General features: G+C 42.8%; 1 protein-coding gene across 3 annotated transcripts in view; it reads right to left on the reverse strand.

The window, feature by feature from the left end:
• The window catches only part of ABCC3 (ATP binding cassette subfamily C member 3), a 46,770-nt gene that overhangs the window by 3,396 nt on the left and 16,625 nt on the right, over positions 1 to 26,749 (reverse strand). For 2 of the 3 annotated variants that reach the window (XM_032128816.1, XM_032128817.1), the window contains exons 6-27: positions 26,341 to 26,402; positions 25,061 to 25,192; positions 20,807 to 21,025; positions 18,329 to 18,506; positions 17,425 to 17,586; positions 16,352 to 16,444; positions 14,839 to 15,042; positions 13,474 to 13,620; positions 12,987 to 13,074; positions 11,993 to 12,059; positions 10,728 to 10,854; positions 10,225 to 10,401; positions 9,208 to 9,375; positions 8,302 to 8,485; positions 7,271 to 7,376; positions 6,424 to 6,577; positions 4,807 to 5,014; positions 3,729 to 4,039; positions 2,817 to 3,016; positions 2,592 to 2,718; positions 1,538 to 1,639; positions 438 to 584 (exon numbers count right to left, since the gene is read on the reverse strand). In XM_032128816.1, coding sequence (XP_031984707.1) covers positions 438 to 584; positions 1,538 to 1,639; positions 2,592 to 2,718; positions 2,817 to 3,016; positions 3,729 to 4,039; positions 4,807 to 5,014; positions 6,424 to 6,577; positions 7,271 to 7,376; positions 8,302 to 8,485; positions 9,208 to 9,375; positions 10,225 to 10,401; positions 10,728 to 10,854; positions 11,993 to 12,059; positions 12,987 to 13,074; positions 13,474 to 13,620; positions 14,839 to 15,042; positions 16,352 to 16,444; positions 17,425 to 17,586; positions 18,329 to 18,506; positions 20,807 to 21,025; positions 25,061 to 25,192; positions 26,341 to 26,402 — 3,363 coding nt within the window. Of the gene's footprint in view, positions 1 to 437; positions 585 to 1,537; positions 1,640 to 2,591; positions 2,719 to 2,816; positions 3,017 to 3,728; positions 4,040 to 4,806; positions 5,015 to 6,423; positions 6,578 to 7,270; positions 7,377 to 8,301; positions 8,486 to 9,207; positions 9,376 to 10,224; positions 10,402 to 10,727; positions 10,871 to 11,992; positions 12,060 to 12,986; positions 13,075 to 13,473; positions 13,621 to 14,838; positions 15,043 to 16,351; positions 16,445 to 17,424; positions 17,587 to 18,328; positions 18,507 to 20,806; positions 21,026 to 25,060; positions 25,193 to 26,340; positions 26,403 to 26,749 lie in introns of those variants that run through there. The other variant, XM_032128819.1, reaches the window with a different exon arrangement.

Raw genomic sequence — 26,749 nt, forward strand, 5'->3', positions numbered from 1 at the left:
AGAACTTTCCATCAAAGCATGACGAAACAAATCTCCCAGAATAAAGACAATTTCCTGATTAGGGAAGCAAAGAATGTCATTTCCTTCCATGCCAAAAATTTCACAGGGAAAGTCAGAGAGCAGAAAAAGCTGGAATTCCTTCTCCTATCTGCACTGCTTCATAAAAGCATTCTTGTCACTGAATTTTTGTCACTTGTGCTGGTGCCTCCTACGTGGTGTACAGGAGCCTGTTGCCAAGTGAACTGGGAAAGTCCAGAAAGTCCCATGTAATTCATCCTACTGCTTCCAGCCAGGAGGATGCTGGCACATGGACAACACAGGTGTCACTGCTGGCTCCTGCACTGGGGTCAGTGTCCCTGTAGACCCTCTCCTCTACTCCACAGTTGTCACTAGAGGCCCAGAGCAAAGTTCTAGCAGACATTCAGCTAGTAACTCACCTTTTCCCCACCATGCACTTGGAGGTTTAGACCCTTCAGCACCAGATCCAGGCCCTTCCTGTACCTCACCGAATAATTCACAAACTCCAGCTCTCCCTTGGATGGCCAGTCTTCCGGGGGACTCTTGCCCTCAATGATCCAGGGAGCCTGAGGAAAACAGAAGCCAGAAATGCCTCATATAGGTTTCAGAAAAAATAATTCAAACCCAGATAAAAGCATTTTATCTGATAAACCAAATCTCAGTGATCAAACAAATTTGTAACAATGGGGAAAAAACATGGGGTCCTAAGTATCCACCCCTTTGTCTTTGTTGTGAAGGTCACAGGGAAAAAACTCTGAGCACAGAGGGATGAATCCTCAGTGGATATAAATATTTTCCCATCAACTTTAGCAGAACACTGCCAGATTTCTGCCAGCTCAAGCTCTGGTTTATAACATGTATCACACATCTTGTCTAGCTACCTTTTTCCTTCCAGGTTAAATATTTGATCTCCAGAACCGTTTACTGCAGCTCTCCTCCACTTCCTAACTCTTAGTATGTACACAGGGCTAACAAACCAGTGTGTCCAGAGAGCAGCTTTCCTGGCACAGCTCCATCTGCCACCTTCAAAAGTCTTTGGCAGCAAAGGTAGGTGATTGGATGATTTCCTGGATTAGCAGTACAGCGTTCCTAGAGATGTTCTCTCATGGGAGGTGAGGAGTGATTAAGCTGATTAAATAGAAATACTACAGAAAACATGTGCAAGGCCTGATAATTGTACTGCAGCTCTGCTCGTGAGCAAGACCATGGCATCAGCCACACAGGTAAGACTGTGCACCAAACACTCCAAACCCAGAGGGACCAATATTCTGATGTGAAACTCATCTCCTGTGCTACAGCCACTCACAGCAGCAGAAAATCAGATGCTAAGAACAGGCTGCATGATAGCAATAATAATTTGGAGCTGTGATAGCATAAATTACAGTTCAGAGCATGACATTTGTTCAGGTTAAATGATAGAGCAGCAACCATCTCTCAACAGCCTGAAAAAAGACCATGTAAATGTGTGTATTAAAATTTTCAGCTTGTTGCTGGGCATGCTGGACTAATGGCAGCTAACCTCTGTTTCAGTTTCTGAATACTCTTTTATTCTTTCCACAGCCACAATATTGGTTTCAAGTTCAGAAGTCATTCGGACCATCCAATTCAGAGACAAGGTCACCTTGGGGAAGACAAGGAACAAAATATCACCCCCAGAGGAACAACATATATAATAAAAAAAACACACAACCAAAACAAACAAAGCAAAACCTCAAAACAACCCTGCCCCCCCCCAAAAACCAAAACAACCAAAACAACCCCCCCAAAACAAACAAAAACCCAACAAGAAGAAAACACCAAAAACCCCACAAAAAAGCCACAAAAAAAAAATTAACCCCAAAAAAACCCCAACAATAGCAGACACTGCTATTAAGACATGGATTCACATTAATGTTACAAATGAGATAATTACCTTTGCATTAAAGTTAATACAGTTACTGGGACAAGAAGTCTACAGATTATTGGGTGCTTACATGAAGAAGTGTATGATGATGCCTCTTGCTGATTTAACACTCGGCCCTCTCAAAGAAAGTTGGATTGAAGTCATTCCCCAAATCATGCACTTCACTGGGAAACTGCTAACAGCAACTCTGCACATGCATGATCTAAAATGCTTCTGGCAAGAGTGAGGCCATTAAATCTGCTAAATTCTCCACACTGGGTCAGTACAGTTTGCCTTGTCTAATTATAAATCCTACTGATCTGCCTGTGATTACCTGGACACACCAGTGTGCTGCACAGCAGGATTGATGCACGACACATTAAGCCCATGCTGCTCAAATGGTCTGTTCTTGATGTTCTGATCTGACACTTCCTGAGTCTCCCATGTGCCACCCCTGAGGATACTGGGGTGCAGCACAGCCTTGATGCTCCCAAAGTGCCCTGAGATCCTCCGTCATGCAAGCTTGCTGATGATTTCAGCACTCAGTGTAAATCTCTATTGTCCAAACATCCCACGACTCATTTTAATTATTTCCTTATTAACTCCAGCTTTAGCAAGTACTTAAATTATTGCTAATAGATCCACATCATCTACAAAAATGCAAAGCCCCCAATAAAGCTGTAACACGTACCTGTAAGGCGTAGGACACTGACAGTCCCACCAGGCCAGCATTCAGGCTGGTCCTACCAACCACAGCGAAAAGGGCAGCAAAAAGGACAATGCAATTCCCCACAAACTCAACTCGGATGCCCAGCCACCTGGGAAGAAGGCAGGTGTAAGCAGAGTGGGAAAAGGTTGCCTGGGATCAGTTTTGCAAACAGGGTTATCTAAGTGGAAACAAGAAATGACGTTTTACCTGTTTGACACTATGCCAGGATAATAACTCTTCTGATTTTCATCGACCTTCATATCACTGATATCCACAAAGGCCTTCACTCTCCTGTAGGCTCTGATGACACTGGCCCCTGACACAGTCTCTGAGAAGTGGGAGTAGATGGGGGATCTGCTCACAGACTCCAGGCGCTTCAACTGGCGGGAGGTTGCGACGTAGAATCGCTGCCATTTTTCACAGGAAATTGAAAGGTTAATGAAATACTTTCGCTTTTAATTAACAGTGAAGAATTTCTTAGGTTAAGGATTTAAAGGAGATTGCTACTAATGCACTTCAACCCTCTGAAATATTGTCTATAATTAAGAAGAATATCAAGAAAGTTACCTTTACATCATTCCACAAAAGAGCATTGGGTAACTGCAATTTCTTTAGACTAAAGTTGAATTTATCTATGTCCCTTTAGATTTAGTTAATATAATCTAGCAGAATGAATCCATTTGTAGGAGCCTCATTTTCCAAGAAAACAAAATGTGCATTTGCACCTCTATTATCAGGTCTTTATTTAAAGTCTGTGAAATAAGCTTGATTGTTGCTCAGAAATCAATAAAATTGATGCTTTCTATTTTCATCATTTTAATTCCTCACTACCTTGAAAACTTACCAGTATGTCAAATATATCCACACTTTAATATATTGACATGCACTGGAGCGCTGGCTCCAGCAGTAGGCTTACTTTTTATTACTTAAAAGCTAAAACAGGTTATGTCTATCTATTTCACAGCCACATCTTGCAGGACATTTCTTTTCCTGAGAAAAGTAAATAATGTTTCGTTTATATAAACACATAGCTACTTCAGATACTTCCATTTTCCCCCCAAGTCAATGTTGTTTCTCCTAAAAAGAAAAGGAATGGAATAACTGCAATAGCAGTCACACCTGAACAAAGAAGTAGAGAATTGCCAGTGGGACTATAACCACGGTGAAGAGCGGGGTGCTGGCTATGATGACGATCATGGTGGACAAGGAGGTGAAGAATGTCCCCAGGAACATGAGGATGGTGGGCGGGATGACCTCGTCGATGACGTAGATGTCCTTGGAGAAGCGGTTGATGATGCGCCCGGTCGGGGTGGTGTCGTAGAAGGACTGTGGGGTGTGGAATTTGTTCTCCAGCAGCGCAGCGTGGAGGGTCCGGGCGGCGTTGATGCCCCCCATGGCCAGGGTGAAGGAGCAGATCAGCACTATGAGCCCTGGCAGGTGAGGAGCAGATGTGTTATCCCGTGATGTCCACGATTCACAGCTCCCTGACCCCTGGCAGTTCCTGCTGTACTCCAAGTTTGTTTTGCTTCACTTTATTCCCTGCCCACCCTTCTCGTCCTGTGCACATCAGCATCGCATCCACTGCTGCTTAAGGCACAGGAACATCTGTGGGATTCACCATCCTTTCTATGGAAAACAGACACACAACCATCTTCCTGCTGTTTTCCACAAGCCTCCATGAAGTCCTAATGCTACAGCTTCACCCCAACCCTTCATCCCCTTCTGCACTGAAGTTTTCATGTTTTCTTTCCAACTTGCCTCTCTCAAGATTCCACAGCACCCATTCAAGCCCCCCCTGCCAGGGGCTTCACAACACAATTAAAAGCGTTGGGCTGAGATCAGACTTTGTAGCTCCAGGTTACAGGAGCTCCTTAGGATAGGAGTCGGAGGGCAATTTTTATAGAATCATAGAATCACAGAACGCCTTGGGTTGGAAGGGACCTTTAAGACTACCCAGTTCCCACCCCCCGCCACTATCCCAGGTTGCTCAGAGCTCCATCCAGCCTGGCCTTGGACACTTCCAGGGATGGGGCAACCACAGCTTCTCTGGGTACCCTGTGGCAGGGCCTCACCACCAGCACAGCAAATAATTTCTTCTTGATATGTAATCTAAACCTACCATCCTGCCACCACAGGATCTCTTACCTTCTTACCTCTTTCCTAAACATTGGGGCATGATGATTTTACCTGCCCTCACCTTGCAAGAGGCCCAGGGCAGCGTAGACCCCGATTCTCATGGCTGTGTTGTGCTGAGTCCCATTTACCACGGGCTCGTTGGTCCAGTCACTGAGCCACACATTGGCCCCGATGGCAGCAGCATTTTGACAGCAATACAGGAAACAGATCACCAAAGAAATGACAGGGCTGACAGCCTTCATGTACTGCCAGAACACCGTTAGCTTTACCTGCAAAATCACACACCAAAGCTGGTTTGTACAACCCACACAAGCTGGAGTTTAAAAGAGAATTAAGAGATAGAAAAATTCTTGGTGAGAGGAACTGCTGACAAAACTTTAACACCCTCTGACACCAATCTAACTCAAAACTGCCCAAACTCTTAAACACCATGGAGAAAGGTTCATCTGCCTGAGCTCCCTGTCAGGGTGATGGCTTTCAAAACAACTCAGAAACCTCTCTAAAATACTCTTCCCCTCCATGTTGAGGATCTGTCCTTCATTCATTTCATGGGGTTTTAGTTTTTAAGACTATGTCAGGGGGAGGGGGGGGTGGGAAGAAAGAAAGAAGGCTGATCAAATAGCAGCAACAAGAATGGGAGCCAATATTTTCAGGCAGAAGCAGCAACTTGGCAGAGTATCGTACTCAAGACTACTTTAAATAGCCTATTTAAGGAAAAGTGTTGAACATGCCTCCATTCTGTGTCTTCACAGCAACTTAAATGAGGTACCAAATGCTAATGCACCCCAACAGGAACATAAACAGATGATGTTTATGGCAATAAGTAAAAGTGCTGTCCCTAAGGTAGTGCAAAAAGGCAGAAAAGCAAAAGGAGACAGAGACTCAGGACAAAACTCAGTCCTCAGAAAAAAGCATAAGAAGGGATAATTAAAAGAACAAGCGTTGTTGATTAGGAACTTTGAAAGCTAAAATAATCCACAGAAAAAGCTGATTGCATGTCTGTGCCATGGACCCCATACATCAGACTAAACAGAGCACACTGAGCCTTCTGAACTGAGGGAAGGGGCTTTTTTCGAATCAAACCTCCCTGCTCCTCTTCCATCTGCTGCTCCTTTCTGTCCCTTTCTTTTACTTTTGTGTTCCCACCTTCTCTTTTTTCTTGTTCCCATTTCTCTCCCTGGCCCTACTGAGGAGGAATACAGCCCCTTTGTACCTACAACCACAAAATACTCTGGAGTTGGGCTGGCAGGTATTTAGGCAGAACAGCCCCGCTGGCACGCAGAGGCAGCTGGCTCGTGTAACCCAGTGCTGCAGCTGGACTCAGCAGCAGCCAAACAGTTTAAAAACCAGCAGTGCTGAAAGCTCTGAGAGGCAAAGGCAGGGCTGATGGAGTGCAGAGCTCTGCAGTATCGGGTGACTGTGGAGGGAGCTGGAAGAGATTTTTTTTTTTCCTTTTTTTTTTTTCCCTTAAGTATATAGGGCTAGCTAGGTGCCAAAACCTCTGCCAAAATCCCTAATCTGAATGATCAGTGGCCACTAGATTAGTGCCTAAAGCATGCAGTTGTGATTTATACAACACATTTAACAGAACTGGATCAAATGTTAAAATAAAAAGGATTTTTTTTTTTCCCAAACAGGAAAAAAAGGTAGAAAAGGGGAGGGGGGAATCAAACCATACCCTGCCTGTTTCAGTGGTTTCAGCCTGAATAAGTTTCTCGTTAGCATTTTTTCTTGGCAGAGGAGGCTCTGCTGGCTTCTTCTCACAGACTCTTCGTTTCGTTGACATTTTGTTGGGACATTCTCCTCCCTCAGAAGACACTACACTAAGTTGCCTAGTTAAAACAAAAGAGTCATTAGGAGAAAAAGGGCATATTGTGGCAGTGCTAAAGCAAGGCTGGGATGTGAATTGGATTTATTCCCAGCTCTTCTACGAAGTTCCCATGCCAGCCTCACTCACAGCTGTGGGTGCTTGCACCACCCCTCTGCATTTTCAGGGATGCCAGAAATACAGGATCTATCAAAGGCTGCAGCAGAGCCTGAGCTCCTTGGAAAAGGCCTTTAGAGGCTTCATGGCAAGGCAGACATTTCAAACTAAACCCTGAGCTTCTCTGTTTTCATACCAGCAGTAGAGCTGGACAGCACCTGTGGGTATGAGCAGAAAACCTTTAAAGATTTCCAAGGCTCCCAATGGAAAGGTGCAATTCAAGGGGTTTATTTATCACACATCTGGCAGCAGTTCAGTATTGTGTGGGTAAATACACACAGTGGTGTTACCTGAGAACCAGAGAGTTGCTTTTAGAAATTGGTTCAGTCCAGGCTGAAAGAAGACTGAAGGAAGAGATGTCGGATCTTCACGTTTACTTTTAAAAGCGTTCACGTTTACTTTTAAAAGGATACTAAACCAATTTATTTACGAGAGGAAATTGAGGAAACTAAAGCCCAGGTGGAGGAGCAGCAAGTGACTGACATCGGAAAGATGTTTTTTTCCCCCAGACAGACTAGAAATGCAAGGATCTCGTGTTTACCTAAGAAACTGCTTGCGGACCTCGTTTGTCACAGGCTCGTTATCGGCCAGGTCTGTGTGGATGCTGAGGGTGTCTTCAGCCAGCAGCACTTCCTCCTCCTCCAGCACTGCAAGACAAGATCACACCTCAGATTTTCTGCCACAGAAAAGCACAGGGAACCCAGAGAAAGGTGGCTATACAAAGGGAGAGTAATGAAAACCAAAACCCCAGCAGGAAAATCACAGTGCATAAGCTCCCCCCTAGCTCTGCTCATATTCCTTCTGTGCATCACTTCTCCTAACGAAACTGCAAAATCTTGTGAGGCAGGTTGGCTGCCAAATGCATTTATATCACATCCCTTTAAGCCATCAGAATGCCAGGCAATAGTGTTAGAGTTGCTTCTAGCTAAATTCACTCATAGGGCACGTTCTAGGCATGACCCTGGGCTGGGGGAGTCACATCAGGAGTCCTGCAAGCCTCTGCTGTGGCTGGAAGGTGCCGTGCACGTTCCTCTGCGTGGCTGGAGAGCAGCAGTGCTGCAATCACAGAGTGTGGGAACACTGTCACACAGGGGAAACATCCACCAGAATGCTTTCATCTTGCATCATTTTGTGAGAATCAAACCAAGCTGAAAAGCAACCCAAGATTAAATTGTCATTTGAACTTTGCTACACGAAAAAAAACCCCAACCACGTATAAACAGAAAACACAGCAGACTCTGGGTAGCCCGTTTGATAGCAAGCCCAGTTTGTTCTTGGCTATTCCGTCTTCCTGCTGAGCTTGACCTTGCTAGTTGTAAAATAAATTCCCAAGTTTAAAATAATTTCTAAGACAAGAATTTCTTTTTTCTAGGACAAACCACATGAAATTTTGAAAGAAATTTGTGAAAAGATTTCTCAGTCATACAGACCTGGCCACGGACAATAATTTTCAAGGTAGTACAGAAAGGCAAAGGCCAGGTTGCCATGAAGAACCAGGGACACTTTACAGAGAAAATATCTGTAATCTTGTTGACAAAAAAAGACATGTTTTAAGAAAAAACAATACTGTACTTGTTGGTTCATCCTCTTCAATGTCTTCATCCAGTGCATAATTCCGCAGGAATTCTGCAAAGGCCTTGTTTTGTTTCAGAAGGTCTTGGTAAGATCCCATTTCAGAGATTTTGCCATCTACCAGGACAATTATATGGTCTACCTGAGGTAGGAAGCTAATGCCATGGGTCACCAGGATTCGGGTCTGGATAGGGAAAAGGAAAAAAAACCCACAAATCTCTCAGTTGCACTGAGGGGACTGACAGTACACAGCAAGCTAAATACTGCATTTTTGGGACAGGGAGTGAATTATTGTGTCAAGGTGAAATTCCCAGTGAAATAACACTGTCCATGTCAGGCAAATCAGCTTGGAAATACGTACATGAACTCACTATGCTCCTACTGCTGACAAAAACAGAGGAAAGTAAACACACTGAATTATCATTCCCTCCTTCCCTTATGCTGATTTTCTTTGCAGCCCTTTTCTTTTGAGCTCCGAGATGACCTGAGAAGATGACAGCAGGAGTGGAAGGTGCAGCAAAACCACTGGAGTTTGGGTTGTTATTGCCAAAGTCCTCTGTAACATCTGTATTTGGTGCAGCTTCCTGGCTGCCTCGGAGTAACAACAATTAACACCACCAGCCTGTGCAAGTTCCAGCACGTACCTTGTTTTTTGGAGATCTCACACAGGAGGGATTTTAAAAGACAGGGCAGGTTTCTGCCTCTACACATTCTGACCAGACCACAGCGTTGCTGGGCCTGTGTGAGCAGCGTTTCACTGCAGCCTGGGCTGTGAGGAAAGGTGCCCACATTGCCAGCTACACACAGAAATTCAGGAATGAGCTGGCACTCAGGCCTGGGTGGTGAAACAGCTCCGGTGTTCCTGAATTTGTGTGTGTTTCTAAGAGGATCTAAACCCCAGCTTACTTTTCCCTTCAGGACCCCATCCGGGCCAATGACTTTGTCGAAGATGTGCTTGGCCACGTGGGAGTCCACGGCGGACAGGGGATCGTCCAGCAGGAAAATGTCCGAGCTGCTGTACACGGCACGGGCCAGGCTCACCCGCTGCCGCTGCCCCCCCGACAGGTTGATGCCCTGGAGGGAGACAGGAGAGAACAAAACGTGTCACACAAAAGCTCTTTCTCATGGTTCTCACCCAGCCCAGCACTCGGGTGCTACACTGAAACATGAGACATTGGAGAGAACAACCCACCCAGAGACAGGCACAGAACGCCTCTAGATCTGCCTGTTCACTGCCAAGCTTTCCACTCATCCAGCAAGCTGGAGATGGAGCAAGTCTCTCTTTAATAAGCTCCTAAAGGGAGCTGTTAAAACACAAAGCTATAAAAAGCAAAACTGTCAATCAGGATGTAAAATGCAAATTTCAAAGCAAGGCTGTGGCACCTGGAACATCTTCCACATCTTGCATTTTACACACAAATCTACATCTCCACGCCACTTCATGAAATCTAGCTCAAACTTAGTGGCCTATGAAAAAAGAATATATTTGTTGGTAATCACAGGTGTAAAGGTTTCTCATTAAAATGTGTTAAGGGATAATCATATAATTTTTTTTTTCACTTGAAGCACAACCACATGTTCCCTCCCTCTTTATCCCTAGAGGAAAAGGAAGGCCTCCAGTGATTCTGGACAGATGCACCTTTACAATTCATGACAAATAGAGGGTACGCTGATCTTCCAGGGCTGGATGTGTAATTCTGCATCACAATACACACACAAGCCTAAAGTTACAGAAAAATTTAAGTCCAAATGCTTTCCAGAGAACTGCCCTGCATGTTTTGGTGTTGATTGTAGCACGGATGCCACTGTGAAGATCAAATCAAATCAAGTGCTGACTTTACAGTATTCTCTCTTTAGCTAGAGCGGATTCACCAGGCAGGTCTGACTTGAAAAAAAACCCAAAAAACTACCTAAAAAAATTACCTTCTCTCCTATCTCAGTTTGATCACCTCCTGGCAGCACTTCCAGGTCAGTTTTTAAAGCACAGGCCTCCAGGGCATTTTGGTATTTTTCCTCATTAGGAGCTTGGCCAAACAAAATGTTATCTTTCAGCGTGGCATTCTGGATCCAGGCTTGTTGAGGCACATAAGCAACAGAACCCTAGAAAAAGGGGAGAGAGAGAAAACCTCTGCCTTGTAACAAGCAAGAACTCATGCTTAGAGCTCTGGATAAGATCTTCAGCACATATACAGCTCCTGGTTCCTATACATTCACATCATATGTATATGTGTGCTAACTGCTCATGAATCGTTGATCAAATCAGGAAAGTAATTTCATATAAAAGTGGGCAAAACTCAAACATGCAGACAAGCTGCCAGAGGAGCAACTAGAATTCCCTCTGCAGCCTCAGATGCATTCTAAGCAAGGGCAGGCAAAAGCAGCACATTTCCCTACCATCATTAAATGGTTTCATAAACAACACCAACCTTCACAGCCACTTCTCCTTTCAGCTTTTCCATCTCACCCAGGAGAGCAGACACCAGAGAAGACTTTCCACAGCCAACATGGCCAACAATGGCAACCAAAGAACCACTGGGGACCAACATATTTATACTGTGGAGGAAACAGGCTGGAAATTAATTAAACATTAGTTTACTATGGAAATCAGGGGTCTTTAAACCAGGGCTGAAATACACAGTCACAGCCTGACTGGATATAATAAGCAAAGCTTGGTCACTGGTTTTCTCCTCCCTTTCTTGCATACAATCAACTGCAACCAGAACTTGAGAAGCAAATGAAAACTCAGCATAATTTATCTTGCTGGTTGCTAAAGCAGTAGGATTGTTAATAAGCCTTCTAAGACTCTTTCCTGTGTTGTATCAATCCATCTGCAAGTCAAATTGGGTTAATAACCATTTTGAAAGCAGACAATCTTCCAGAAGTATTTTGGGGTTTGATTTTAAAACCAAAAGCAATTGTTCGAAAGTAGTGAGTGAATACATCCCATCTAAAAAATGTTCAAACCACTTTAGAACTGTATTTCCAGTGCTGGTAAATAGGGCTCACAGTGACACAAGAAAAACAGGACTTCCCCAATTAAAATCCTTTACTGTTTTCCCCACTATGTTCTTAAAGGTACTGCTTTAGGTCCTGAAGGTGAACCGATACAAAAATGACTGATGGACACAGTCTCTTTGCCATCAAAGTGCTTTTCACTAACAAAATCAAGCCAGACTTCTGTTTACACAGATCCTGATGCATAACAGAAGGAATATATGCTTCCAGGCAAATTTTGTGTTCATTCAAATAGGCAAATGCACAGAACATTCACCCCCACAGTCTGGAGATGGCCCTTCCACTGCCACAGGGATGAGTCTGCCACAAGACTCTTCAAGGAACAGACCACTGCTGGCACACCTAGGTCTAAACACAGACATTTCAACTGTCCTCAAAATCCATCAGATCAATTTGATTTGTCCAATGCTTCAGTTAAAAAAATGTCTGTTTAAGGAATTTATGTAGCCTGTCTTTCAATAGGTAACCATTTCATGCTGGTTGCTGTGGAGGTAAAGCCTTACAGCCTTGTTCTATAAAGCCCAAACACCACGAGGCATGAGGGTTGGCTCCATGTTTTAAAGGCAGAACAGATGCTGACATATGATGCATGGTTTTTACCAGAACCTTTCCAACAGACTCCCAGGACCCAGGAACCAAGTAGATGCTGTATTGCAACTGCACAAAGAAATCTTACTCTTTCAGCGTTGGCTTAAGCTCCTTTCCCCAGCTGAACGTCGCATTTCTTACACTGATGGCATTGCCTGTGTGGCAAAAACGCAACAACAGAGGAGCAGGAAATGTGTTACACACAACAGCACAACTGAGAACAGGCTGACAGAGGGATCTTTATTTACACACACTGCATTTCCCTTTTCTGCTGGCACGGGAAGCACAGGCTCACGCCTGTGGGTCACAAGACAGGCTTGTTCAGAGTGAAAATAACTGACTGCAGCTTAAGCTATAGACTGTGACCCGACAGATCGAGGGAGCTGAAAAGATGCCCTGCTTCACCCTGCCCTGGTGGGGCTGCTCAGCATCAGCACAACTTCAGAAACCCCTTTCAAGTCAGTAGGAGATCACTGCATGCTGTTGACTTTGACGTATCAGATTAACTTTGACATTCTGCAGCTTTTTGCTTGCCACGCTTAACAAGTTATAGATCCATAGGTTTTCTTTGCTTCCTGGTGGGGTGGGGTAGAACAGTAACTGCATGGCAGCCACGTGGCCATCCCTCTTCCTCACACACAAGTTTCAAGCCACTGTTACTTGATAAAACACATTTTTTTGAGACCACCTGGCTTGCTCAATTGTTTTGGGATATTGTTTTGAACAGAAGTAACCAAACTGCTCACAAAGTTCCTGAGCATTTGTGCAGTGTGAAAGGTTTGAACAGGTCTTGCTGTCCATAGTCAGTGGATGCACTCCACGTTCAGCACAGGTAGCGTCCAGCACATTACAGATGCAAACTCAGGCCCAAAATCAGCTCAAAAATATGGCCAGAAACTTTTCTGATTTCCACATAGCCTGAACACTAAACACATACTTTTCAGAGTAGCAGTTTCTTCCCTTTTTTTTTAACCCACGATTACCATTGTTATTTTCTTTTTGCCTTTCTTTATAGCTCAACCAGTCCAAAAGAGATATGCCTGCTGCACGAGCATAGCTTAGAAAAATATCAGCATCTTTACCTGGTGCAATCACTTCTGTTTCCACACAATTTGGATCAAGTTCATCATGACTCAGGAACTGCTGAATTCTCTTTAGGGAAACGCTTGTCTAAGAAAAGAATGTGGCGTTATTTCATCATTCTTTTAATGAGAACGTAGTGCTCTTACTACTGAAAAAGAAAGCATGCACAATGCCTTGAGCTTCCCCCCATGGGCTTCCTGAACAGTGAGTCATTCTTTCCCTGCAATGAATTTATGCTGAAATTCAAGCTTTTAACTGTGAAATTTCTCACACCAAGCTGAGTTTATCTGAGCAAAGCAAAATTCACACAGCCAGACTCACTGAGATGATGTCAGGCTTTCCAATGCAGGGCAACAGGAAAGAACGGGTATTAAAAGGAAAACCAGCTAACAGGCAGATCCAAGGGATCTCTGCATTCCAGAAATCAAGGATATGTTCTTTCTGTTCAAATTTTTCAGAACAACCCGTTCTCCAGGCCCTTCTTACCTGTGCAATGTTGCTAATGACTTGTGGAAGCATATTGAGGGGAAACTTCAAGATATTGAACAAGGACAGGGAGACAAAAGCCTTTTCTGCATCCAGGATATTCTTCTCATCCACAGAGACATACACAGCAAATGTTGTCAGTGCTACCTGAAGGCCAGAAAGGGAGTTTACTGCGAGATGTGTGGTATATTCTGACATTTTAAAAGCACTCAAGCCTGACAGGCATCTTGGAAATAAAAGTATCAACCACAAAAACAGGAAAATTCCTCGTTTCTGACCTTTTAAATATGCTTTAAGAATGACAAGTCCTATGGACAAGGTGGTACAAAAAAAGGGCACGCAGAATAAAAGAACTTTCAGGTTTCTAATGGCTACATTCAGTTGAACTAAGAGTTTCAAGAGGTGAACCACATGTCTTGGGCAAATAAAAAGGAAAAGCTGTTATCAGGTCGTGGTTTCTTCCAGCTCCACCCAAGCAAATTTTCCCATTGTAAACTGCAGGCTAAACAAACAAGATTCACCGCTCAGTAGAAAAGGGAGTGGAATCCAAGTTATTTGCTGGCTTGCTGTATGACAGGGGCCATCCACTGTGGAAGGACCATCCTGTGCAGCAGACTCACAGTGAGCAGGAACAGGAATGTGCACTGAAAGGAGTGCAGTGACTTTAAGGAACCATGAAAAGGGCAGGACCTCCAGGCTGTTCAGATCATTCCTGCAGGGCTGGGCCTTTGATCTCGAGAAAAGTTGGCTGGGAATAGTTTTGACCAAGGACTTATTTGAATGGTTTAATTCACCAAAACCCTTTCTGCAAAAGGGATCACAGTCCAGTGAAGTGGAAAATAGAGGAAAAGACAAAATTGAGGAAAAAGCATTTCAGAGTTGGCAATGTTATCATTTGGGCTTCAGTTTCCACATTAAATCAATCTCTTTTTTGGGTTGTAGAATAATTTAACAACTCCCTCTCTCACTAAAACAAGCAGAGCACTGTAACACGAAGGTAGAAATGAGAGCTAAAGACAGACGTTGTCCTGACTGACTCAATTAAAATTTCTTTTGCTATTCACAGATCTCTCTGAGGTTTCAAATTCTAGTTTCAATTTGTTATGGAAAGTACTTTGAAGTGGTTGGAAATTCTCCTGTGACAGCTATTCCCAGCTTCCACTGGCAGGCTTTATCACAAAATACTTTAATACCGATTAACAAAGGGGCTCTTGAGAACAGGGAACTCTGATTCAAAGCATGTGAGTAATTTCTTCAAAAAGTATTTACATTTTATTCCTATGTACATTAGCAAGCAGAAAGCCTCAGACTTATCCTTCAAGGGTGCACTTGTACAGCTCAGAGGGCCATGCAAATTCAATTTACCAGGAAGGGTGCACTGATCCAGGCAAAGGTGGACAGAGAGTTGAGGTAGGCAGATTTTTTCAAAACTCTCAGCTCATTCTTCCGGATCTCCAGGACCTTTTCTGAAAAGGATGGTTCCCAAGCATAGAGCTTCAGCACCTTGATGCCACCCAGGATCTCGTTCATTAATTTAATGCGGGAGTCTTTGTATCGCATTTGTTCCACCTGGGTTATAAACAGAGCAGACAGAGAGTCACAGCCAGGACTACAGAAGAGCTTTCAACACGTCTCACAGCTGTGGTGGCCCTCGGGCTATTTCTGAAGAGGATGCAAAAGGTAATTACAAAAATCCAGACTGTTGTCAGCTTATTGTGCAAGTCAGTATCTCCAAATACACCACAAATCAAAGGAAATGCCTGGAAAGCAGAGTACAAAAGCTTTCCACCCATCTTCACTCTTAAGGGCTACATTTTTAAACCATCTTAAAGAAAGATTCAGGCACTTCACAAAAATACTACCCTATCACTTCCTTTGATTTCTTCAGATTTTTTTTCTTCCTTGTTTGCTCAGTTGTATTTCTTATCCCTTGAAAATTGTGGCTACTCCGAGGGGTTTTTTTCCCTATGTATGAAAATACAGTGCTTCATTCAGTTATTGAAATAAAAACAACCCTGTTCAAATTTATAGACAAAATTCACACACACATGCACAGCAAGTTATGCAGCTCTGAGCATCTCCTAATGGGAAAGGGAGAAAAGGAATGTTACTATTGACATGTCAGCACCCAAGAGATTTTAAAAGCCTGTATGTCTCTTTAAGGCATATAATAATATCACTCTGTTACTAAGGCTGCGCTTAAATGTCATAATTGATATTCATTTTCCAACTCTTACCTTTTTTTACACCAACAGATTGACTTTTAATTTTTTTTTTAATCTTCCAAACAGTCTGATAGGCTGCATAGCATAAGCCAGTTACTAGATTTTTTTCTAGCACAAAGCCAGAGGGCACTGTTATATTGGTGTTTTTTCAGCTTTCCCTGACTAGAGACAACTAAGAAAGGAATAAAGGATCATTTTACCTTAAGATAATAAATGAAATTTGGCCCAACTCAGTAGCAGTGAACATCATACCAGCTTTTAGCATAAAACTCAAACTGTCAGGATTTAGCTGCCACCTCTGAAAACATTAATTTGCAGCTTAAAGAACAGCATTTATTTACTCTTTCTCTAGATACTCCTAGAGGAAGATACCAGGTGAAGAGATATGGAGACAAGAAACCTCTTGCTAATCCCAAAAGCTGCTCCAGGGGTATGAAGAAGCCACTGGCTCAGTGACACACCTTTCCCTTAAATTGCATTCAATTCACTATGGAAAAAGCATCTAAGAGGATACAGTTATTAAATATATCAGTACATTCTTACTCATAAGTAAATTGTTGCAAATGGCATCTTATTAACAACCTCTGATGTCTTCATTTCTCATAGCACAGCTGCCAATTTATATAACATTACCTCCTCTGCTGCTACCTTACCTGGAATGCTCTGGTTTTTATTGCTATTGCAGAGTTAAACGGGATAAGTAAGACCATCACAGCAACTCCAGCCAGCACAGAAGGCCCTAAAGTCTGGATTTAAAAAGAAAGAGTAAGTAGTTGTACCTGAGTGTTCCCTATGGTCAGCACTAAAACAAGAACAAGTGATAGGAACAGAAATCAATGTTGACAAGTTGAACTTATCCCAGTGAAGTGCTGTGATTCCACAGCACAACTGTGAAGAGGAGACAGAAAAATAGGACAGAAAAATAACCACTTTGAATTATTATTATTATTACTATTATTACTATGCTGGTGTCGGTGATAGGAATTTTTCTCTTGATTTTTCTCTGATCAGGGGAACTGCCAGTACCCTCAGTGTGAGTACAAACATACAAACTGCTGACTACCAGAGCTCAGCTTCCAGCAGAGCAGTAACTCAAAGCTGCTGCAATTTAATGGCTTTTGAGTTGAAATCAATATGGTTAACTTGGTGCTACTGTTTTATGCAGTAAAAGACATTAACTACACAGAAACATTTTAAACACTGAAAGCCAGTGCTCAAACTGAACCTGGAATAAACCTGGAACGAAACAAAGTCACTATAGCAAAGAAAAAATTATGGTTATTCCAGGTGAGACTTGTTTCACACTGACTCACACAAAACTTCTTTATGTAGCAGGATATAATCTCTCCATGTGACATTTCTTATGTCCAGGTTTTTGTTTGGTTTGGTTTCTAAACCATTTCCCTCAAGCTCTCATTTGTATCAACTGCTGGGAACAAGAGTCCAAGAGTCCAAGACTGAGCCCATCAACGTATAGTGAGGCCAGGGGAAAGATAAAGGCAACATTCTGCTTCAAATGCCCATCTGCCCTATCAGCTGAACAAAATAATTAAGAAACTAAGTGAGGGTGTACAGCAGTAAAAGCTATTTTACTACAGGACAGAACACTTAAAGTTTGTAAAAAATGTAGTGAAGGGTCAAATTGACAAATAAAAAAAAAAGGAAAAAGAAAAAGCTTGCACATCATTTAGATGAATTGTGAATAAAATTGTGACAATGTCTGTACCTGCCAGAGGAAATACAAAGCTAGAAATATCTGGAGTGGTGCAGACCACACCATGTTCAGGAAAGTCATCAGGTCCATGAAACGTTGGGCATCCACTGACATCAGGTTGACAATTTCTCCAACAGTAGATGAGCGCTTTGCTGAGTTTGTGATGGCTAAGGACTGACAAGGGAGAGAGCTTCAGTGCATTCACAATCTCCACACACATGGAGAACAAATCCTCAACTATTAGCAAAATGACACTGAGAATGTGCTTCTCCAAAAAGAATAAAATAATTCACCTTACGCCTCCAAGGAACAAGAGCTCATGAAATGGTTTTGCTTATGAGCATCTCCAGCTCAAGCAGTATGTAGCACTCTGAAGAAAACCTCGTTTGGTCTAATGTGCTCATAGCATAAACATGCTCTTCTCCTGGATTCCTATTCCAAACCATGGAATGGTTTGGGTGGGAAGGGACCTTAAAGAACATCCAGTTCCACCCCCCTGCCATGGGACACCTTCCACCATCCCAGGTTGCTCCAAGCCCCATCCAGCCTTGGCCTTGGACACTTCCAGGGAGGGGGCAGCCACAGCTTCTCTGGGCAACCTGTGCCAGGGCCTCACCTCCCTCACAGGGAAGAGTTTCTTCCTTACACCTAATCTAAGTCTCTCCTCTTTCAGCATTTAAAGTGAACCAGCATTGGTATGTCTAATAACCTACCAGAACACCCATATTACAGTACTGATCACTGGAAAATGCTGTAAAGTATGAAAGAGGTACTCCTAAAAACTCACCAAACCCCCAATCTTTTATATTCCAGGAGGCTCTCCAACATGGCTAATCTTCCCTAAATATGTGAGCACTGAGACCACTTGCCTGGCTGTACACTGGTGTTCCAGCCCACAAAATGCTTCCAGCCTTACCTTTCGGTATATGACCCCAGTGATCCCAGTCCTCAGCCTCATCCCAGTAACAAAGCAGTACTGGAAGTGCTGGTGAAGGATGAGTGTCTGCAGCACAGCACAGATAAACATCAGAGCTGCAATCAAAAATCCCCACCAGGCTGGGGCGTCTTTGTTCTTAATGAAGCCGATTAATACGCTGTTTGTCAGTAGATTAGGGAAGGAAAAGGAAAAAGAAACAAAAATTTAAAATCACACAGCAAATTTAATGGGACGTAACACAACTTCTCCCAACTACAGCATCCTGCCACATCCTCTGCCTAACCACAAAAAGCAAACAGCCCTCTAGGACATACGCTGAGCTATGATTTCAGTCGAAGAACACTGCAAACATCCAACAGCAAAACCTTCAGCTCTGTAAGTGAGAAAGTCCATTTTTAAATGAGCCTGAAAATGAAATATGAAGAGAAACTCTTGGTTTCCCTTGGGATTCAGGGTTTAAACACACAGCTGACCATCTGAGCTCTGTTAGGCAGCCCCCCAGGGCAGGAGGCGAATGACAGGACAGAGTAGGGCAGTGCAGCAGAGCAGGCAAAACCAGCTTCTTACCCAAATCCTCTTCAAGCAGCCTGAGTGCTTCTGCCTGGGGTGTTTTCCCACAAAAAAAGCGCTAAATTAAGACATCCTCCTGGATGGATGCATAAAGAGTTCTTCACTCCTATTTTTTTTTTTGTGAAATGGTACCATTTAGCAGGCTACAGCATCTTCTGTTGATAAGCCCTTTCTTACTCCTCACAGCTGCTCTTGCTGCCAGAGCTGCACACTGACACACAGCAAACAAGCAGAGTGACACATGGCAGTGTCCAGTGCTCTCAAAAATCACATTTGTGATTTCAGCCTACTGACCAGAATACTGAACTGTCAAAATATAGGAGAAACAGATATTTGGCTTCATGGTTCAAACAACCAGCAGGAGAAAAATGCACCCGGAAACTACAAATCAGGCAATCAAAGCTTTGTGGTAGAAGCATGAGGTTGCTACATCTTTCTTCTTCCAGTCCAGAGAGATCTTATTTCTGCACTGCTCTAATCATTCATGCTGCAAAAGTGAACAGCTTCAGGAAAACCTCTTCCTGGTAGTCCCAGGGATTCACCAATCTTTTTAGAAACACACGGCTATCTTACATGCAGCCTGCCAGACAGCCACGGCTTTTTCATCTTCCTTTACCATTAGAAGGGCATTTTCCCAGACTGCAGGAATTTAGACTTGAGAAGAAATTCCCCATAATACGCCTTGAGATATCACTGAAACATATTCAGGAATTTATGCAAATTTGAGAAATTCCCAGAATAGGTTATACTTAATGTGTTCTCAGGAGGCAGCCAGCAGCCTCCTCTTCACCAGGGGCTCTAGGAGAAGACAGACTGTCAGCTATTAAATGTCACCATGCTTGGTCAAACTCTCATTTTAGCAAGTTTCTGGGCATGTCACAAACCACCCACAGAACAACATGATCTCAGAACACTGGTTATTTTAAGATACTCAAATAGGAGCAGAGCCTTCTCTTCTCCCTTTCCCTACATCCACCTGTGACCTCCATCCAAGCTCCATTCCTCTCTCATGCATTAACAGGACTATGTGCTTTTCCATTAATAATTGTTTGATAGAAATGCCGGTAATTCCACCATTGCTTTCCTCCTAGTTAATGATTATCTGGTGAATTCCTCACCTTAAGAATAATAATCATAGAGAAAAAAATGTGGGGGTTGTGCAAATTCCTTTATGGGTCAGGCTGAGCAACTGTCCCCCCTGGAGATGGGAGGTAGAGGTGTTCCTCATACAAAGAGAATTTGAGGACAGACCACTTCTCTCATGACCTCTTTCTCTGCTGGGGTTTGTTTTTTTTTTTTTTTTAATAGAACCATAATTTTCTTTCACATGGAAATTCACTGCAACTGTGCCTCTCACATTCTCATTGCTGAGCACAACTAAGAGCACATGAACTCATCTGAATGGTCCAAAACCTTTCCCAGATGACAGCAGCATGGGCAGAGCACCACATACTGGAGCATCACACATCATCTGCACATCAAGTTATGCCAGAGCTGCGACCACCATCCACACATGAGGGTATCAGATGTCCAGAGACCACTGGATCCAGCCAGCAGTGCTTCACTTTGATTTCACAGCTAATCCTTTAGAAATGGGGAGAAATTGCTTTGGACTGCAGCACAGAGCAACAGGTAATTTGTAATTCAAAGCTGCCCACCAGTGATGGGCGATTTGCAAATGGTGCATGTCAGTGAAGCTTGTCCAATTTACAGCTGAGTCCACAACAAAGAACTCCTGTCTCATGGCATTGCAGGGGGAAGGTGAGGGAGCACACACACATGGCACTGTGAGGGAAACTAACTCTGCATTTCAAAAACAAACACCCTGTGCCAAAGCCAAGCCTCCACAGGGATTGCACATAGAAACTACCCACAGAGTAAACCAACCTTAACAGCTGAGGGTTGACGAAAGAGAGCAGGTCTTGTATCAGTTTGAAGAAGGAGCCAATTAAGAAGTATGGCCCAAAGGTCCTCAACAAAGCCTTAAGAAAGGAAGGTTTCCTATTGTGCTTTTTGTCTCTGATCAGGACTTCTGCTTCCTCTGGGCCATCACCAACATGATTGAGCACATGGTTCGATTTCTTCACATATGACACATCCTCTTTTCTAGGGAAACAAAACAGGAGACAATTAACAATGAGAATGGCACCGCCCTGTATGAACAGCACTGCAGGAACACCCCAAAATCTGCACACTGCTCTGCTCCTGACCAACAGCAAGACTTCCAACACCATCAAGGTGTGCTCAGGATCAGCCACTCTTGTGCAATTGAGTCTTGTTTTCTTTTCTCTTTTCCTGCAGTACCTACGGGGTGCAATCCACAGGCCAGAAAATCAATCACCATGGGATGAGAATGTGGCCAAAAGGAGGAGTAGAGGAAGGCTGGACTTCCTTAGAGGACAGATTTCACCTTGGATCTCCAATTCTTTGTACAGGAATCCTCAAAGAGGTGCTGTGGACATCCCACACAAGGCACCTTCACCTATTCCTTCTGAGCCTGTGTTCGTTGTTCAGTCAGTAGCTGTGCTAAACCTTTATCCTTATCGATCACACAGCTGCTTCCACTGAAGCAGAATGAATCCCCTTGGGGAGACAGGCACTGCAGCAGGCACAGAGCTCTCAAAATACAAAGTTTTGCATTCGTGGAAACTTGAAATTGAGTACAAACCACAGCACCTCCAAAGCTGGGCCATCCCCAAGATCTGGACCACAGCTGTCCAGATTCTTCCAGGACAGAAACCTTGGGTTTAGGTGCCTAAATTTTACTCAGTTGACAATTTAAGCATTTAAACCCTGTTTGTCTGCATCCATTTTGTTAACCATTCAATAATCATAGGGGTTTTTTCCAACCTTAATGAGTCCAGGATTCTAGGATTCCTTCTGTACTTTTTGCCTCGCTCCCTCTGCCAAATAGCTAACAAAAGTGACTCTTTCACATACTCTTCTAGACTGACTGATGAAAAATGGGCCCAACATGCCCAAACTGCTCTCCAGAGCTCCACGTGGGTTTCGTAGAAACCCCTTTGGGGTTTAGGTGCCTGACTTGTGTTGCCCATCAACAAAGGGTGTGCTCTGGGAAATTATTTCCTCTGTGAATTACTCTCAAACATCAGCCTGGCAACTTTTCTACCCGCAAATATCAAACTGCTGTTGTTTCCTGGGGGCTATGGGACTTGAGAACAATTTCCTGAATGTCAGACAGGAAAGCTAAGTCCAGGTGGAGCAGGGAGAAGGAAATTAGTCTGGGGCACATAAGCTTTACAAGAAAAAAACAGATGGAAAAGACACCCTAGAAACAGTGAAGACTTACCAGAAGGTATTTGAAAAATAACTTGTAAGTACTACCAAGTGAAGTTGAATTTATGATTTTTCATAAAGACTGTGCAGATTTTTTGGAGCTGGCTAGCTGCAGAGTCAAATAATTCCAACAGCCTGCGAGCATTCATTGTGATCACTGTGGCTAACAGTCCACATGTATAAACTTGTCCACATCCTTTCAGAAAAAGCCATTTGCAAATCCCAATGTCTTTGCAATAAAGCTTGAGGGCACGGGGAGAAGCTAAACCAGACAATTTATTTTTCCCCCCCAGAGAACAAAAAACAGTGCTGTCTTTGTCTTTCAGATCAAACCTGGAGAGTTTATGAGCAAAGCCTTGTTTTTCTGGCAACCAGACTGTTAAACTCATTGAAGGATTTGAGGAAACAAGACTACTTGCCCCTGACTTTGTGCTGTTAAAAAATGTTTATTACACCGAGCTAACAGCAAAGCAATGGTTCTCTTGCAGCTAAGAGTCCCAGAGGGAGAAAATGCACTTTTAGTGTTTACTACACGTAGTTAGGTGAGGTCAGGTTTTCAGCAGTGTGTGGGACTGCTCACACCCAGCTTTTTACCAAAGCAAAGACCGTGTGTCTGGTTGCCATTATTAATAGCAGGGCAGGTAATAGGTACTGATTTGTCTCATGGGAAAACACAGAGCTTCTCAATGGTGCTGACAAGGCCCTGCATCTTCAGTATGTCTTCATAAGGACAGTCTCTAAAATCACAAGCTAACTAAAAATGAGGGGAAATGCATTCCAGCTCTCTCTTCTCCATCCAGCACAGCCCTAACTTTCTCAGAAGAAACTGCACTTATCAGAAAACTGAGTAGAAACTTCAGCAATACAACTAAAAGAAAGGAAAAATACTTCTTGTGTGCTTTATTATCTACAGTCACATTTTAAATCCATGCTGGTCTCTCCTGTAACTCATTAGAAACAAATTAAATTTTAGCAATTATTTAACAGTAACTCACAAGACAGCTGTGAAGCAAAAAAGGTTTGGGAACAACAGAAATGTGATAATCATTACCACAAAACAAGTTGAAAGCTTTAGCTATGTCAGAGCTGCAACTGATTAAGTTTTTAAAAATAAATTACTACTATGTACACTGCAAATACTTTTCATCACACTTTCAACATGTGTACAAATTCACACAGCATTTTGAATGTCATAAAAGCTTGCTCAGAGCAGATTTAATAAGCGTTAAAAGGAAAAAAAAGTATTTACAATGGCTCACAAGCAACTACCACTAATGTTATTTGACATGAAGTAATAGAGAATACCTACTTATAACTGAAGAATAAGCAGAGCTTTTAGAGTTCTATGAAACCCAGAAATCTGGAGTACAGTGATTTGCTTTGTTTTTGCTCTTTCCCCCACCTTAGAATCATTAATACAGCTGCCACAAAATTTTACCTGAGCTAAATATGACTCATAATTTATGGCTAAATTCATTGCCAACTGGCCCCAGTTTGTACGAATAGTTTCCAAAATGCAATGAATCCCCTGACAAAACTCCAGGCACGGTTTCTGGTTTCCCAGCAAAAGTTTTCCTGGACCCCAGGCACTCCTGCATGAGGGCTGTGCTCTTACTGTGAAATAGCCTGGAGGAGTAATACTTATGTCTGTGCAAAAAGACCAGAGCCCAGACAATGCACATTATTCAACACCATAAAAATAGAGACATTAAGAAAATGAAAAAAACCCCCAAAAATAAACCTTGAAGTAGAACTAAAACACATCCACACAGAGCACTAGTGGACAGGTGCTGGTGTTAGTGCTGGAAATGTTTCAAATTTTAGCTGCAAAGTGGAACTCTCCACATCATATTTAGCCTTGCCAAGAAAATTACAACTCTCTCCTAATATTATCAAATAATAGGGTCTTTCCAATTTGGCAAGGACATGCACAGAAGAGAACAGAGGAAAGCCTCCACATGGAGAAGAAATCTCCACAATGAAAGGAAATGGAAGCACAGGCCTCCTCCTTATTGACATTTTTCATTTGAAACACACTATTATCGCATCTATTTGCTTGGAAACATTTTGGACACAAACCAGTGGGAGAAGGAAGTAGAGCTGCACAATAGATAATTTCTTAAGATTAGATCAGGACAGAACATGCAATAAGAAGGAAATCCTCTCGAGCAGGGGTATAACTGTATGCAAGTTCTGACCCTCATCCCATTTCCATCAGACACTAGGATAATTTTGCTGCTAATTTTCCAGGCAACAGCAGTAGGGTCTCAGCAATAAAGCAGGATCTCTCTTCCCCTCCTGCCTTTCACATGTTTTGAGTTTCCTATCTTTACTACTGGGAAGTGAAGACTTGCCCATTGCTGAGAGCCTTAAGGCTAAAAATACTGCCAGGCCAAAAAACTCACGATGGAGATGATGAGGAATCCCTTTTGGTTTATGTGCCCAGAAGCTGTGCTCCAACATGCCTGGGAGGGATGCAATTATGCAGTTAGACAACTACCAGCTCAGTGGTGAAAAGTTGTTCATTTTCTACAACCCAACCAACTCAACAGCTTCTCCTCACACATCTCCAGCCCTTCTCCACATGGGAAGTGGCACCACCTGCCCACGGGGATTTTAAGCACCTAAAAAGTGTGTTGGTGGCACACAAGCCCCACAGGGCTCCTGCTTGCCTCTGCCTAGACATATTAAAATAAGAAAGTTTGACTATTGATGAGTGAAGAGCAGAAAGGTCGAAGTGGTGGGTGCATTTTTAGTTGGCTCATTTTCATGGATGAGCAACTTACGAGTGTTGAAAGGACTCAGATCAAGCTCTCGAGTTTGCAGACTTGTTCGTGTACTCACTGTTTGCACTCTGCTTTTTCTCTGTCCCACTCTTTACTCAGTTGTTGCACGATAGTTTTTGAAGTGTCATCTTCGTTCAGCGACCACAGATCTTTGTCTTCGAGAGGCCTTTTGTACCCTTGAATTGCCATGCTGCACATACGGAGAAAAACAGCCCAATTCAGTTTGGAAAACAGTACTTAAAGCATTGCCAGTAACTCTAGGACTATTAAGCTAACAAAAGCAAGAAGATACTCCACAGAAAGGGAGATGAGAGAATAATTATCACCCTTTGTTCCTTTTATTGATGTTTGCAATTAAGGAAAGGACATGACGTATTTCTGATTACATGTATTTTATTGAAAATACCACTTCAGGAAAAAAAAGGACAATAAAAACCAGCTACGAGAAGCATTTGGATGAAATTGTGGCGTTAAATGGAAACAGTGAAGCTTTAGAAGTGAAAATAATAAAGTCTATCTGGAATAACTGTCAGAGGTGAACAAAATGCAAAAATGAAGCTTACTGGAGTTAAAGGAAAATCAGATTTTTCTGAAAACTACAGTTCCTCAACGGTAAGGGGAATTTTGTCAAAGGGATACAAACATCGTAGCTGCCAAGAATCTCGCTGGGGAAGCTGAACACTCTAAGTTTAGAAAGATCTCATCCTCTCACTAAAAAGAAGTTTACAGGGCTGTTACCAGGACAATAAAAGTTACACGGATGGAAGAATGAAGATCTCAACCACTGTGGAAAAACTGGGTCTTAACACAACCTTTGACAGCTGTTCCACTTCTTTATCATGGAGTAGCAGGCCCAACCTCAAATTTGCATCTTTAACACACATACCTTTTGTCAGCAGCCTCGGTGGCAATCATTTGTATACATAACCCAGTTTACTTTCCCTTTTGCACAGAAAACATCCTTATAAAAAAGCATTCACCCACAAACCTCAAAGGAAACAAAATGCACCCTCAGCTGGGTGAAAGGCTGCCACAATTAATCTTGTGGAGCACAGAGCTACATCTTGGTTCGGGTTATATTCCAGCATGTGTTGAGCACAGCCAGGGCTGCACTATTTGTCCTGACACAGTCGCTGCCATACTTCACAGAGAAAAAGTTTGGGCTCTGTGTTTCTAAAAAGGCAAATGCTCCAAGTGCTGACACCACTGTGGATGAAAGAGCATCCAACATCAACGACTCACAGAGGGAGAATCTCTGTACTGCTCACTCTGTGCAACACAGATCACAAGTGGGTTTTGGGTTTGTCAGCTGTCCAACAGCTTGAAGAGAGAACTCACCTTGTAAACCACCAAAACGTCAATCTTGACAGGAAGCCTGAATTTAACTCTGGACATGGATTCTATAATGAATTTATCAGAGAAAAAAACCCCAAAATAAATAAAGCAAGACATTTACCATTACTTTAATACAACAGTCTATTTTGATCAGTTTTGGCGTATTATATATTACATGTACATACCTATGTCCTAATGAGACATAAATTGATTTCTTTCATTTCCCATGTCGCACTGAACTCCTTTCATATCTAAAAACTGCTTCATATACTGCCTTTAAATCACAGCTATAAAGTGAAATGTCATTCTACAGTTTCTGAGATGTTCATTTTAAGACATTAACTCAACTTCTCTCTCAGCTTGGTTCAAACATAAATCCAATTATAGAGACTATTTTATGATTGGAGAAGAA

Source organism: Corvus moneduloides, chromosome 19 (genome assembly GCF_009650955.1).
Source record: "Corvus moneduloides isolate bCorMon1 chromosome 19, bCorMon1.pri, whole genome shotgun sequence".
NCBI classification, from domain to species: domain Eukaryota; kingdom Metazoa; phylum Chordata; class Aves; order Passeriformes; family Corvidae; genus Corvus; species Corvus moneduloides.